Here is a 13,514-nt window from a genome sequence, read left to right as displayed (position 1 = left end):
CCCAAAAAAAAAAAAAAACAAAGAAAAGAGCAATATCTTAATCAAGCAAAAAGATAATCTAGTTTCTTAATAAACTTCCCAGTTAATGCACCAATCCTTCTCCTAACCCCTCCAAACAAACATGCAAGTATTTTCACGATAAAATACATGAAGATTCCAAAAACATACTACTCTTTATCTCTCTAGTTAAAAAGCATGTTGATTCTCTCCCACCTAAGTACAAATCTTGCAGTGAGGCATCACACCCAATAAAAGATGAAAATAATTAAACTACTAAGAGAACAATAGGCTAAGAAACATCAGAACTTACTTCAAGCAAGAGAAATTTGATTAAACTGCAACTTGAAGCTGATTCTAATTGATGACGCCATTTTTTTCTATAGCCTGCATTCGAGAATGGACCACCAACAAGACCCCTTAAACTTTCCTCCATATACAGGATGTACACTGCTATGCAAGATAGATTTCCTTCTCCATTCTTCCCAAGGCGGAGGCTAGAAAGGATTTTCATAGCACTTCTGGTAGCAGTCAATAAAGCATGATTCAACAAACATTTCTTGCTCAAGACAGAGGCTCTGCATGACAGACACCAACCGCACCTCTCCCTTGGTGCCTCCACAAGCTTCTTGTCAAATATCGGCAAGAAGAAGCGTGAGGCTGTTAATGAAAATGCCTTTGCTTGCAATAAAGCATGTGAAGAAGCAGAACTATTTCTCTTACTATCAGAAGCCTGAGTTCCAAAAACCCGAGTTTCTTCTGATGACAGAACATCCAGTTTATGAGCAGCTAATGCAGCAAATTCACCGTGGACATAGTGATTCACATATGCCTGAGGCTTATATTGGGAGCCCATACAAACATAACTAATAGCCGACTTGACATCACCCTTCACATTTCCGTGATCCAAAAGACCACCATTTTGGCTTTGACGAGACAGATTCAATGAAATTGAGGCATTGGCACTCCCAGTATGACTAAAAATTTTGTTTGCTGAAGTACTTGAAATGTCTGTTGTGCTGGAAATACCAACCATATCTAGGCAAGCCAAGTCAGTTGAATTCTCTGGCCTGCTAATTGAACAATTAGAAGAAAGAGAGTCCACATTAATGCCATTTCTTAGCACGTTTTTTCCTACATACTCAGGTGACATTGTTCCACAATTAGTTGGAATTGCAAGCGGGTTCCTTGAAGTTTCCACGTGCAAGGTGCCTTCTTCACTTTTGCATGTAGCCAAGTTTTTTCCATTCTCAACCACATCAAGCTCCTTACGTTCTTCTTCACCAGAAGGACGTGATCCAGCATAGAAGTTGGCATCTTTCCTCAGATTTGCAGGAAGTATATCAATTCCACTTGTTTCAGGAAGAATTAGGAGATTTTCTGGGATGTCCCAATATTGCATAATGGCCTTACAGATGCCATAGTATGTAGCAATATATTGGGAGGAAGAACAAAGAACATGAAGTACTTTTAGAATGTCATTTTGATTATAATATTTGAGACATGGTTCAGAGTTGATAGAAGTCTTGAGCCTGCAATTATCAATATATAAAGGTCAGGGAAAATCTGCAAAAAAATTAAATAGCATAAAATCGAAATTAAGACATGAGTAAAGCAAAGCATGAAAAAGCCATAAAGGGTCCGATGCATAGAGCTTAAAAGAAGCCTAAATAAAAATGTTGTAACATACACCACCAAGTGGTTGCAACTACCCAAGAAAATGTGCCCATGTGGATCAGTGCCAAAAACTTCTGCTCCTCTGAGTGATGATCCCTTTGTTATAGCTGTTTCTCTCTTATCTATACTGCATTCAGGACAATACCATGGCCCTTGAGGTATAAGTATCTTCACCATGCCTATACATCTCAAATGGTATGCTGATGGGCACCCATCACAACATAGCAAACTCCCATCCATCTCACAGAGTCGACACTCATCACTGTTTCTGTTCGCATCAACAGCAGTGGCATCCAAGTCACCATTAGTACCACCTTTTAAACCCAAAAAATTTTGGTCTGTATAAGACTTCGTCTCATTATTCTCTACAATAATCTCCATAGCTTTCCCATCCTTGCAAGCGGAAGTTTTGGGGTATCTGGGATGAACCCTTGTTGGCCCATTTTCAGACAGACATGTAGCTCCAGCATCATAATCCAGTCCAACTTCGGATACCTCACGCGTGTCAATTTCTGCTCTAAGCTCTCCAGACACCAATATTTCATCACAAAGAATTTGTAGAACCATAAGCTTTCGACCAGCAGGAATGGAGTAATATTCATTCCCTAAAGCATGCTTGTAAAATCCATTCCATTCCAGCCCTTTTGCATGTCCCATAACAATTAGATATTGGACCAAATAAACAGGCCAAGTAAGAGAATCTAGTAAGTTCCAATTGAAGTGCCTGCAGAAAACCGTTGTAAAATGATTTAGAATATTCACACCATTAGAACTTAATATAAATCATCTCCACTTGTTGCACGCATCATATTTCTAAAATAAATCTGACACTTCCCCAAACCCACAATTAAAAAGAAAAGGCTAAGTTGAGCTGTACATAAAGTTTTCAGCATGCACAATGTGTTGCTTTTATTCATAAACTCAATACGTAACAGCCATAGGTGTCCAAGGCTTAAACTAATGTTAACGAAAATTGGTTAGAAACTTGATATTCAATATCCTCTATGACCACGATGGTTTAACTATTTAACTTTGTCTCCTTGATGTTTGAGACAATACGTCAAGGAGGCAAAGCTAAATGGTTAAACCATTGTGGTCATATAGGATATTGAGTCAGTTTTCGAACATCTAATATTGTCTGACCAATTATCTTTAACATTAGTTTAAGTATATATATGTGGTGGTATTATATTCAAACCCACAAAAAAGGTAACGAAATGTTTTCTTTGTTTGTTAGCACCCATAAAAATATACACATAGTCGAACAGAGTATAACAGAAAATTGAGAATATAGCAGAAGCCATCACAGTACATCCCACCCCCGACATTCATTCAAATCAAGTCGGCAACGAATAGACTATCAAATCAGAGACTGATGTGCATGTATATATTTACGACATGGAGACTGAAGGATTTCGTAACATGGAGTTTGTGAAGAGAGACCTACATTCATCATAAATTAGAGGAGTTTCAAATTAGCATTTCAAATATCAGCTGTCTAAGTAGAAAAACATTTCGATGAACCAAAATGTTCTGGATTAATATCCTTCGGGAAGAAAAGAAAAGTAAGCAAACCAGAATTAGAAAGCACCTCAAGCATTTTGACGCAATTTCTAAGCCATCTGAAGAAAGACCTTCCAGATGCCGGCGTAAGGCACGCATCAGAGCAACATGAACGGAGTCCAACAATGTGTTAGCTACACCACAATTAAGTGATCCCACAAAGTCATCCAAACTGAATGGAAACAGGAATAAGCGGGAACTAAATGAGCGTAGGAAACCATAGACTGATAAAAGATGTGAAACGTGCTCCTCTTGGATCCCAATGGTTCCAGAGGATGGCGGAAACTCTGGTGCTGGGATAAGCAGATTTTCATCTTCAAATTCACAATGCCAGTCCCGAATGGACTGGAGTGAATCACTGGAAGAATCGACTACAGCTTCTACTTCTCCAGCATCATTTCCAATTATATGCTCACACCTTAACTTGCTCGGTGCAGATGCAACCGGATTCAATTTTTCAGTGGTTTTTGATATGTTCTTCCCCGTCACCTTTCTCCTCTTCGCATTAAACCTAACTGCTAAGTCATCCAAACGCTTCTTTCTCTTACTCAACCCATTGTCAAAACAAGGATCGCCAATTAGCAACCCCCGAATTTCCCCACTCTCTAAATCCTCACTGTCGCCATCCTCATAGACTACTCTGTATAGTCCTTCCTCGTAATATACTACATTTCCAAGAAACTTTCCACTGCCCTTAAACTCTTTCAGCAGATATCGTCCCACTAAGGCCACGGGGCGCGACACAAGAGTCCGCTTGCACGATTCAAGACCCGAATTTGCATCATCATTACCGTCTTGAAGATCATTGTTTCTCCTTTTCCTCGGTCGACCCCTCGATCGTACTACCGTAGGTTCCATTGAAGTATTCAACAAAAACAAAAATCGAAACCTAAATCCAGAAATATCTAGGGTTTCAAAAACTGCCTCTAACAAGAATATTGCAATGGAGAGTCATTCAAATCCAGGAAGAATTAAGAAAGACCTACAAAACACTGAACAAAATCACATTCAACGAACGAACGATAAGTGGCCTTCGCAGATTCGAGAAGTTCCAAGGTTCGAGGAGTAAATTCAGATTTTCAATCCTTACGTTTCCGAAAACAAGAAATAATACATTAGATAAACTGATGGGGGTTGAGAGCAAACAATAGAACAATGTTGGTGCTAGGGTTTCATAACCGCCATTGATAATGGCTCTGGGACCTCTCGAGAGAAGAGAGAGGGGGAGGCAAGGAGACCCACCCAAAAGATTTAATTAGGCATCCTCCCTGCTTATCTCGCCGGAACGAGTCGTGACTCACCATCACTCACTTTGAATTATGAAATTTAAAATTAGATCAAATATAGAAAAAATATTAATTTTAATTCTCCCTATATTCTACCAAATAACTGAATTTTATTTCAAAAATATCTATAAAGTTTCCAAAAAAAAATAATAAATAATAAATAAATAAAACTTCCCCTTAATTTCTTTTTTAAATCATTAGTAATTTATTTCATAAATATGGACTATTAGTAATTTTATTTTTATTTAAAATTAGTAATTATTTCACAAAAATTATTTATCTAAACTCGATTATTTCCATATTCCATTTATTTCCTTTTGTTTTTGAATTAAATAAGCTTATTTTGAACGTTAAAAATTATTATTTAAATTATTTTAAAATGTATAGTATTTTTTAAATATGATAGTGTTTATACACATCGATAACCTAGACAACAAAAAATTCCGAACCCAAAATGTAAGGTTAGGTTTGAGGACTTTTTTTTTTTTTTTTTGAGGGTTTAGTTGGATTTTTTTAAATAAAAAATTTGGTTCGAATTACGAGTCAAAACTTTATTGATTGGGCAACCCCATTTGTAACGGCCCAGATCCATAGCTAGCAGATATTGTTCTTTTTGTACTTTTTCTTTTGACCTTCCACTCAAGACTTTAAAATGCGTCTGCTAAGGGAAGGAGAACAAACCACCGTTTATAAGGGTGTGTAAACCTTTTCCTAGCAACGCGTTTTAAAGCCTTAGAGGAAAGTTCGAAAGGAAAAGCTCAAATATGACAATATCGGCTAGCGATGGATCTAGGTCGTTACAGCATCGACCCGAAAATAAGTTTTATTCATAAAAACTGGACTGTGGAAGTGGAATTTTGAAGAGTAACTGGACGTTTAAATTGAACTAAGGAAAGCAAATTTTAATTTTAATTCTTTTTTTTTTTCTTTATTGAAAATAGCAAATTTTTGACTAAAAATCTTGCTTTAAAAAAAACATTTGACTCAATATTATATCATTTATTTGCTAAATACGTATTAATAACTGAATTTGCCGCAGATATTTTGTTTTTAACCTAGAAAAAATTATCTCTCTAAAAAGAAAAAGAAAAAAAAAAAAAAACCTAGAAATTCTTGAAGCGGATTCGGGTTCATTTGGGGTTATTAGCGGTTAGTGTTCTCAATGTCCAACAATCGCCTGGCATTCCAACTCTCGATCTTCTAAATGTAAGCAAAGATTCACTTTTGATTTCTGGGTCCGATACGTTTTGTCCACGGATTTGGTTGATTCAATCGTTCCATACGAACCAAGCTGTTGTGCTTACTAGCTCTACTCCTTTTTTTTTGTTGAGAATTTCGTTCCATTTGGTTCAGATATCATTGAAATCTAGGTTTGATTTTGCAAATTAGCTGGTGGACACGTTGCCTTCCACACCGCTTTAGCTCTGAAGTACCTTCATCACTGGTAAATAGTTGTGTGAAGCTTTATGAATATGTAGTTTGATTTTGTTTTGGATGTTAAGTCTTCAAAGCTTCTATCATTGATTGGTGTTAGTAATAAAGTTTTCTGAGGATTATGCACTGTATTTTAATGTCGTATGGAGCTTGCAGCCTCTCTTTACACTGTAATTTCCACTAGAAGAGTAGTGCCAGGTTCATGAATTCTGATATTTAATCTTACTGAGAGGGATTTTTCTGATGATCTCTTCTCATCTGTTAGGAACATGCTCTCCATCTTTTGGTTGTCTGATCGAATTAGGATGATTCCGTTTGCTGGGACATGTTCTGTTGTATGTCTGGTATTATTTCTTTTCTTTTAATAAATGGACGATTTGTTAGTTTTTTCTTTAAGCTTTTGGTTGTCCCATTGATCAGAGACTAGCAAGTCATGATTCTCAGTTAGAGGGGTGATAAACTTGAACGTCGAAATCCTCAGGCTCCGGTTTTCCTGGAACTCGATATAATTCCCTGAACACACTGTTTCCCTCATCCTTTTGAGAGCTAGTTTTTGTCCCCAAATAAGACTCCGCCAAAAGTAGGATGGGTCATTTCTTAATTTTCGACTGATGGATTTGGGTAATATCTTGTGGAAGTAGTTTGGATGCCAAGAGGTGTGGGTTGGTCTCCACACCAACTTCGTAAGTTAGGCTTTGTTGAACCATTCCATACCCCTGAATTTGAAATCTCCTTTTCCCACTCTATCCAATGCATTTTTCCTAGATTGTTCCGAACAGAATTGACTTGGCAGCTTGAAACAATTCAAGAGTTTCGCTTTCCAACTTTGGATAGATTTCCATATCCTTTCCTTTATATATTCAAGGTTTTCTCATTCTTTCTTTGAGAGAGGCACTGAAAACCCCAAATACTTATCAAGGTGTGTCTTTAGCTTTACCCCAAGCAGCCTTTGGAGGCTGGTCTTTATATCGTCATTAACATTTGGCAACACGAATAATGCATACTATGTAAGGTTCACGCTCTGTCCAGATGCTCTTTCACATTCTTTAAGGATTGAGATAATGGCAAAACTTTCAGGTGTTGAGATCTTGAAGGAAAATAGACTATCGTCCGCACAAGAAAAAGGCGAGAGACAGAGAGGCCAGTCTAGACATATAAATTCTGCTAATGGTTCTCCTGATTGTAGCTTCTTGTAGCATCAATGACAAATCCTCAAAACATAACAGGAAAAGATAGGGTGATAGAGAGTCACCTTGATGGATTTCTTTGTTTGGATATATACATCCCTTTGCTTTTCTATATATAAGGATTGAGCCTTTTACTAATGAGATGCAATCCATTATTCTACCCAACAATACATATATCCCATTCTTGCTTCTAAACTACATAGAATGGCAAAGAAACTTTGTCATTGGCTAAAGAAAGCACAAATGCTCCTTTTACTACATTTTCCAAGTCTATCTTACAAAGATAACATACATGGTTTTATATAGCCTCCAAAATAAAACCTTTGACTTTCCATTAGGCATTTCAAGAGTTGTAACATTCATAATTTATGGCCATAATTAACCACCATGTAATTGTAATAAATAAAAAGTCCTAAAATGCATTAATGAAACATCATAACTCTAAATTATGATCCACCCAAAATTTATAACCATAAAACTTGATTCTTCTTCAATTTGGCATGAATTAAAACATCTTTGGATAATTTTGACAACATTTTCTTCACATTTTCATTGAAGTATATTGTATGATTGATGTCTCTTGGTTTATATTAGAATATTTGGTCCAATCAAATTAGTTGGGTACATAGAAGGGAGGCTTGTTTTCCATTCATTTCCTCATTCAGTCTCAACTCCATATGCCCCATTACTTGCTCAATGTCATATGCAAAAGGGATAGAGGATTTACAAGTAGATTGGAAGTGTTGGATGATAGTGCCTTCAATGCCAACATCATCCTCTTTACCAAGTGCTTGTCTCATCATAGATTGTTGTTATCTCATTTTTCTTTTGTTGCATGTTAGCTTTAGTATGAAATCATTTTGTTCCTTCTTGTCTCCCCAACATAACCAAGTCTCATATTCTGTTCCCCGCCATTTTTTCTCTTTGATTTTGCTGTGGGAAATATGATTCTACTCTTCCTATCTTTCACAATACAAATTGGGAATTCTATCAACCATAGTTTTTTTTATCAGATTCTGATCTTAATCACGATACTCATTGACAAATTCCCACCTTTTTGTGGCATTAGAATTGTGTTTACTCTTAAGGAATTTTGGGTATTTATCCTCTTTTCTTCTTCCAAATACTTGCCACATTTTTTTAGTCCAACTTCTTGTTTGTTGCTGCATTTTGTGTAAAGAGCGTTGCCTAATTCTATTCCATCTTTGCCTATTTGCTTGGTTGAGTTGCTTATGGGAAAATCATTGCCCCCGTTGTTTTCATGTAGGTGTTGCCTGCTGTTTTGGCTGATGATCATTTTTGTTGTTAGCGAAAGCTTACATAGGCAAGAAAATTGTCGCGCATTTACTTTGGCAACCTGGAAAATCTGAAGGTAAGACCCAAACTGTTTATTCTACCGTTTTCCTTAACTCTATTCCCCTGTTTCTCTGATTGAGGATAGTGGCTTGGCTGTGTTGTTGAAGTTGCCACCTTCAAGTGTCCATGCCTTGTAATATGAGACCTTGTTTTACCTAATTCTATTCCCCCGTTTCTCTAGTTGTGGATAGTGGGTTGGTGGTGTTCTTAAAGTTGCCGCAACCTTTTGGTGTCCATGCCTTGTAATACGAGATCTGTCATAAAGTTTGTATTTGCTTTGGTCTCCAAAGGAGGACCCCCCCGGTGTGTGACTTTTCTCTTTAATATGTAGATAAACAAAATAATATTACTATGTTAATATTTTGTCCCGCTATGATGGGTGTACTTATTTTTTCGTTCTTCCTTTCTTTCACCCATCAAATTTATTTGATATTTTACTATATTAGGTATCAAGAAACTTGTAGAAGAATATTTTATATATTAGATAGACGATGACCCAAATTCAAACTTACAGACCTATAGGACATCTGGTGTATGATTTGCTCCTTTGCTAGATTAAGTTTTTATCAATTAATAAGTGCTTCATATGATAGACCCCAAGTCACCACATTGCATACACATAAGAGAATAAGGAAGGTAGGGGAACCGAGGGATACAGTAGTTGAGGAATGAGGAATATGATTATGCAATTTGGTGGGCTGCATGTGGTGATTCTGCGGGACCCATTTGATTTGATTAGTTAGATGTGTTGTTCGAAAGTCGTTAGAGAGGCCCTATAAGGTCATTTATGTCCGAGCAAAGGTTTTCCTTTTGCGTTTGGCTGAATTGTAGCTCTTGTTGAGCATTATGGAGAGGGGGACTGTCAAAATAGTCAGTACGTAATTGGAGCTCTACCACATTACTCCTCATTTCTATACTTGTATATCACTTGAACTTATGTTATTCAGTAAGTGGACTGTTGATATGAAATAACAGAGAGTAAATGATGCTGTAGTGATTTTTGTTTACCTTCTGTGCTAATACTACGTAAGTCACTTGGACCAAAAACTTGATTGGTGAAGTTGAAGGAATCCCAGTATGCTTTCAAAAGTTAGAAGCAATGAACTTCTCCACAAGACAGAATATAGCATTTTAGATTATGAAAGGTAGTATACTTGATGTTTGATGAGTCGTTTTGTTTTAGAAAATTCGAGCTTTGATAACCTTGGATAGGCAAGACAAGTCATGAGTTTGAATTTTATTTAGTGTAGTTCGTTGACACGATTAATGTTTTCTTTTTCCTCTATTGAAAACATCCATCCTTAAGTTGAAGTTTATGTAATGGCATAGTAGGTCATGGCTGAGAAGAAAATTATAGCTATTTGTCAATCAGGCGGTGAATTTGAGACTGGTAGAGATGGCATGCTTTTATACCATGGAGGAGATGCCCATGCTATTGATGTGGATGATAAAATGAAGTTTAATGAGTTCAAGGTGGAAGTAGCCGAAATGTTTAATTGTGATATGGACACTATGTCGATCAAATACTTTCTCCCTGGCAACAGGAAGACTCTCATTTCACTCTCCAATGACAAGGATCTAAAGCGCATGTTAAAGTTTCATGGAGATTCTGCCACTGTTGATATTTTTGTAATCATGGAAGAAGTTATGGCTCCCAACATCTCAAATTTGCCTGCCAGTAGGTAGTCTACTTGATGTCTGAGCTTTTTATTTTTAATGTTTGTTTTTTTGTTTGTTTTTCTGTTTGTTTTTCATTTTCTAATGATTGAAAGTGTTGAGACTGTTTCAGCTTCGGGAGTTTGTGCTAAGCATAAAACTATTGTCATTTTGTATTTCCTAGGTCAAGTAGAACGACTTTGTCAGAAACAGTGGTACCGGTTGATGGTACCCCATTGGCTGTCGTCCATGGTATTGGGGATGATAATACCGAGTCTGATATCCCGCTTGATGGTGCACTCGATGTTGTGGATGACACAAACCCTTTAGTTACCCACATTGATATAGCAGGTGACATCACACCAATTCTTCCTCTTCTTGGTTCAAGTGATGACAAGAATGGCAAAGGTGCACAGCAGTGGCAGAATACCATTACTGGGGTGGGTCAACGATTTAGCAGTGTTCATGAGTTTCGGGAATCACTTCGTAAATATGCCATTGCACATCAATTTGCATTCAGGTACAAGAAAAATGATAGTCATCGGGTGACTGTTAAATGCAAGGCTGAAGATTGCCCTTGGCGGATTCATGCATCGAGATTATCAACCACTCCATTAATATGTATTAAGAAGATGAATTCCACACATACTTGTGAAGGAGCAGTTGCGACTACAGGTCACCAGGCTACAAGGAGTTGGGTGGCAAGTATTGTTAGGGAGAAGTTAAAAGTTTTCCCAAATTACAAACCAAAAGATATTGTTCATGACATCAAACAGGAATATGGAATACAATTGAACTACTTTCAGGCCTGGCGTGGGAAAGAAATAGCAAAGGAGCAGCTTCAGGGCTCATATAAAGAAGCATATAATCAGTTACCTTTTTTATGTGAAAAAATAATGGCTACGAATCCTGGTAGCCTTGCCACCTGCGACACTAAAGAAGACTCGAGCTTTCACCGTCTCTTTGTCTCGTTCCATGCTTCATTAGGTGGTTTCCAACAGGGTTGCCGTCCTCTTATTTTCCTCGACAGCATTCCTTTAAAGTCAAAATATCAAGGAACGTTATTGGCTGCAACAGCTGCAGATGGAGATGATGGTTTTTTTCCTGTTGCTTTTTCCGTAGTAGATACAGAAAGTGATGATAACTGGGGATGGTTTCTTTTACAATTGAAATCAGCGTTGTCAACATCTTGTCCTATAACGTTCGTGGCAGATAGACAGAAAGGTTTAACTGTTTCAATTGCGAGTATATTCAAGGGCTCGTTTCATGGTTATTGCCTAAGGTACTTGACTGAACAACTTATAAGAGACTTGAAAGGACAATTTTCTCATGAGGTGAAGCGGCTCATAGTTGAGGACTTCTATGCTGCTGCTTATGCACCTAAACCGGAAAATTTTCAGAGGTGCGTTGAAAGCATTAAAAGCATATCACTAGAAGCTTACAATTGGATCCTACAAAGTGAACCCCAGAATTGGGCTAATGCATTCTTCGAGGGTGCTAGGTATAACCACATGACATCAAACTTCGGAGAGATGTTCTATAGTTGGGTATCAGAGGCACATGAATTGCCCATCACGCAGATGGTTGATGTGATTAGGGTTAAGATAATGGAATTGATCTATACACGGCGGGCAGATTCTGATCAATGGTTGACGAGGCTAACCCCATCTATGGAGGAAAAGTTGGAAAAGGATGGCCATAAGGCTCATACCCTTCAAGTGCTAATAATATCTGCGGGTAACACATTTGAAGTTCGAGGTGACTCAATTGAAATTGTTGATGTTGACCACTGGGATTGTACGTGTAAGGGGTGGCAACTTACTGGATTGCCATGTAGTCATGCAATTGCAGTCCTTGAATGTCTTGCTCGTAGCCCTTATGATTTTTGCTCCAGATATTTCACAACTGAAAGCTACAGATTAACATATTCAGAGTCGGTGCATCCTGTTCCTCAAGTCGACTTGCCCATACAGAAAAGATCTCTACAGGCCTCAGTTACTGTAACTCCTCCTCCTACACGTCGTCCACCTGGTCGACCTACATCAAAGCGATATGGATCCCCAGAGGTGATGAAACGTCAACTTCAATGCAGCAGATGCAAGGGGCTCGGGCACAACAAGTCAACCTGCAAAGAATTACTGCAGAGTGTTTGATATTGTAAGAACAACTTTCTTGTGTATACTTCGAACGTCTTTATTTACATAAAATAACGTTCATGATTGTATTTGGATTTAGGCATGAATGCATCAGTCAATAGCAATGTATGATTAGTTGAGGTGCATATAAGCTGAACCAAACACTCATGGATATAATAGCAATAATAGTAATGATAATAACACATAATATGTATGATTTCTACAACTAATAAACTATATACAATGGAGCCAAGACTCCTTTTCACGGTAGAATTGGTTTCTGCAGTCCTGTTTCTTGTATTTCGTACTGCTGTATGCATCCTGGACTATGCATCACATTTAGATTCTTCATTTCATATGGACCAACTTCTTGTAATCTGAACAACTTTCATTTTTAGGAGACAATAGACTTGTACCCGGATACGTTTGAGTTAGGGTGGTTATGTCGGTTTTGTAAGTCGGGGCGTCTGTCAACCTGTTTATATGACTAACTGGATACAAGTCTTGTTTGATGTTTTTCTTAAATAGGATTGTGAAAGACAGAAGGACCAAAAGTTCCCATTGTATAAAGGACTACACTACGCCGAACCATATACTTCTACCTCTACTTATTTGCTTCCGTTGACTGATATGTCGAACCAGTCACCCGATGTCGTAAATGGTAGTCTCTTTCTCTCTCTCTCTCTCTCTCACTCTCTCATTTGATGTTTCCTTTTTAGATGTTTTGCTAATTTTTGCTACAATGATAACAATAATTTTAGGAAGCCAATGAAAATAGTAGGTTGTTTGAATGGCCTCACTGAGTTGTAGACATGAAGCAAATATGTTGCATTTTAATCTCATCTCATCTCCAGTATTTGTAACTCTCTCCCCTTCCCTCTCCGCTCAGAAGAAGGAAGGGAGTTGGGAAATCCTTGTGTTCATCTATAATTGTCAAAGAATGGATGGCGGTTCCATTCTTTTCCTGCTTTAGAGGGAAAATTGTTTACACAGAAAGTTAGTACTTTCGAAAGTCATCCAAACTCGATCATATTTGTAGATATTGTTATGATAATGGCCTCCGAGTTTGTTATGTTGGATATAGGTAGAGTCGTCCAATTTTCCCGCCTAGATGTTATAAACAAGTCAGTTGGGGGAATTCTTTTTCCCTCTTTTTTACTTTTCGAAGTGTGATTTAGCAAGATCTGTAATGTTAAATGACTTCGAAGTAATTGTGAATTTCT

General features: G+C 37.5%; 2 protein-coding genes across 7 annotated transcripts in view; one reads left to right on the top strand and one right to left on the bottom strand.

Moving 5' to 3' along the window:
• LOC111448223 (DDT domain-containing protein PTM-like) overlaps positions 1-4,497 on the bottom strand; it is a 9,445-nt gene extending 4,948 nt beyond the window's left edge. Inside the window, exons 1-3 of the mRNA XM_023087696.1 lie at positions 3,266-4,497; positions 1,688-2,398; positions 311-1,529 (exon numbers count right to left, since the gene is read on the bottom strand). Of these exons, the coding sequence (XP_022943464.1) occupies positions 311-1,529; positions 1,688-2,398; positions 3,266-4,095 (2,760 nt within the window). The 5' untranslated portion in view covers positions 4,096-4,497. The remainder of the gene's footprint in view (positions 1-310; positions 1,530-1,687; positions 2,399-3,265) is intronic.
• Positions 4,498-5,601: 1,104 nt separating this feature from the next.
• On the top strand, positions 5,602-13,090 carry LOC111448575. Of its 6 annotated transcripts, none has more exons than XM_023088252.1 (6): positions 5,602-5,729; positions 5,877-5,967; positions 8,412-8,516; positions 9,833-10,182; positions 10,341-12,313; positions 12,820-13,090. In XM_023088252.1, exons 4-5 carry the CDS (start codon positions 9,836-9,838, stop codon positions 12,307-12,309), a joined length of 2,316 nt encoding a protein of 771 aa, XP_022944020.1. In that variant the 5' UTR covers positions 5,602-5,729; positions 5,877-5,967; positions 8,412-8,516; positions 9,833-9,835; the 3' UTR covers positions 12,310-12,313; positions 12,820-13,090. The 6 variants fall into 6 exon arrangements, with proteins under 6 accessions (XP_022944020.1, XP_022944025.1, XP_022944021.1 ...); XM_023088257.1 differs by adding an exon at positions 8,682-8,803 and having other exon boundaries at positions 5,602-5,967; positions 9,873-10,182; XM_023088253.1 differs by adding an exon at positions 8,682-8,803 and having other exon boundaries at positions 5,602-5,967.
• The last annotated feature ends 424 nt before the right edge of the window (positions 13,091-13,514 follow it).

Source organism: Cucurbita moschata, unplaced genomic scaffold, assembly GCF_002738365.1.
Source record: "Cucurbita moschata cultivar Rifu unplaced genomic scaffold, Cmos_1.0 Cmo_Scf00010, whole genome shotgun sequence".
In the NCBI taxonomy this organism is placed as follows: domain Eukaryota; kingdom Viridiplantae; phylum Streptophyta; class Magnoliopsida; order Cucurbitales; family Cucurbitaceae; genus Cucurbita; species Cucurbita moschata.
Note: the sequence above shows the minus strand (reverse complement) of the source record. Positions and strands in the feature narration are given on the sequence as shown.

Coding starts and splice junctions, on each gene's coding strand:
- LOC111448575 (XM_023088255.1), top strand. CDS start 9,836: ATGGCTGAGAAGAAAATTATAGCTATTTGTCAATCAGGCGGTGAATTT. Junction 10,183..10,340: donor TCAAATTTGCCTGCCAGTAG/GTAGTCTACTTG, acceptor TGTATTTCCTAG/GTCAAGTAGAACGACTTTGT.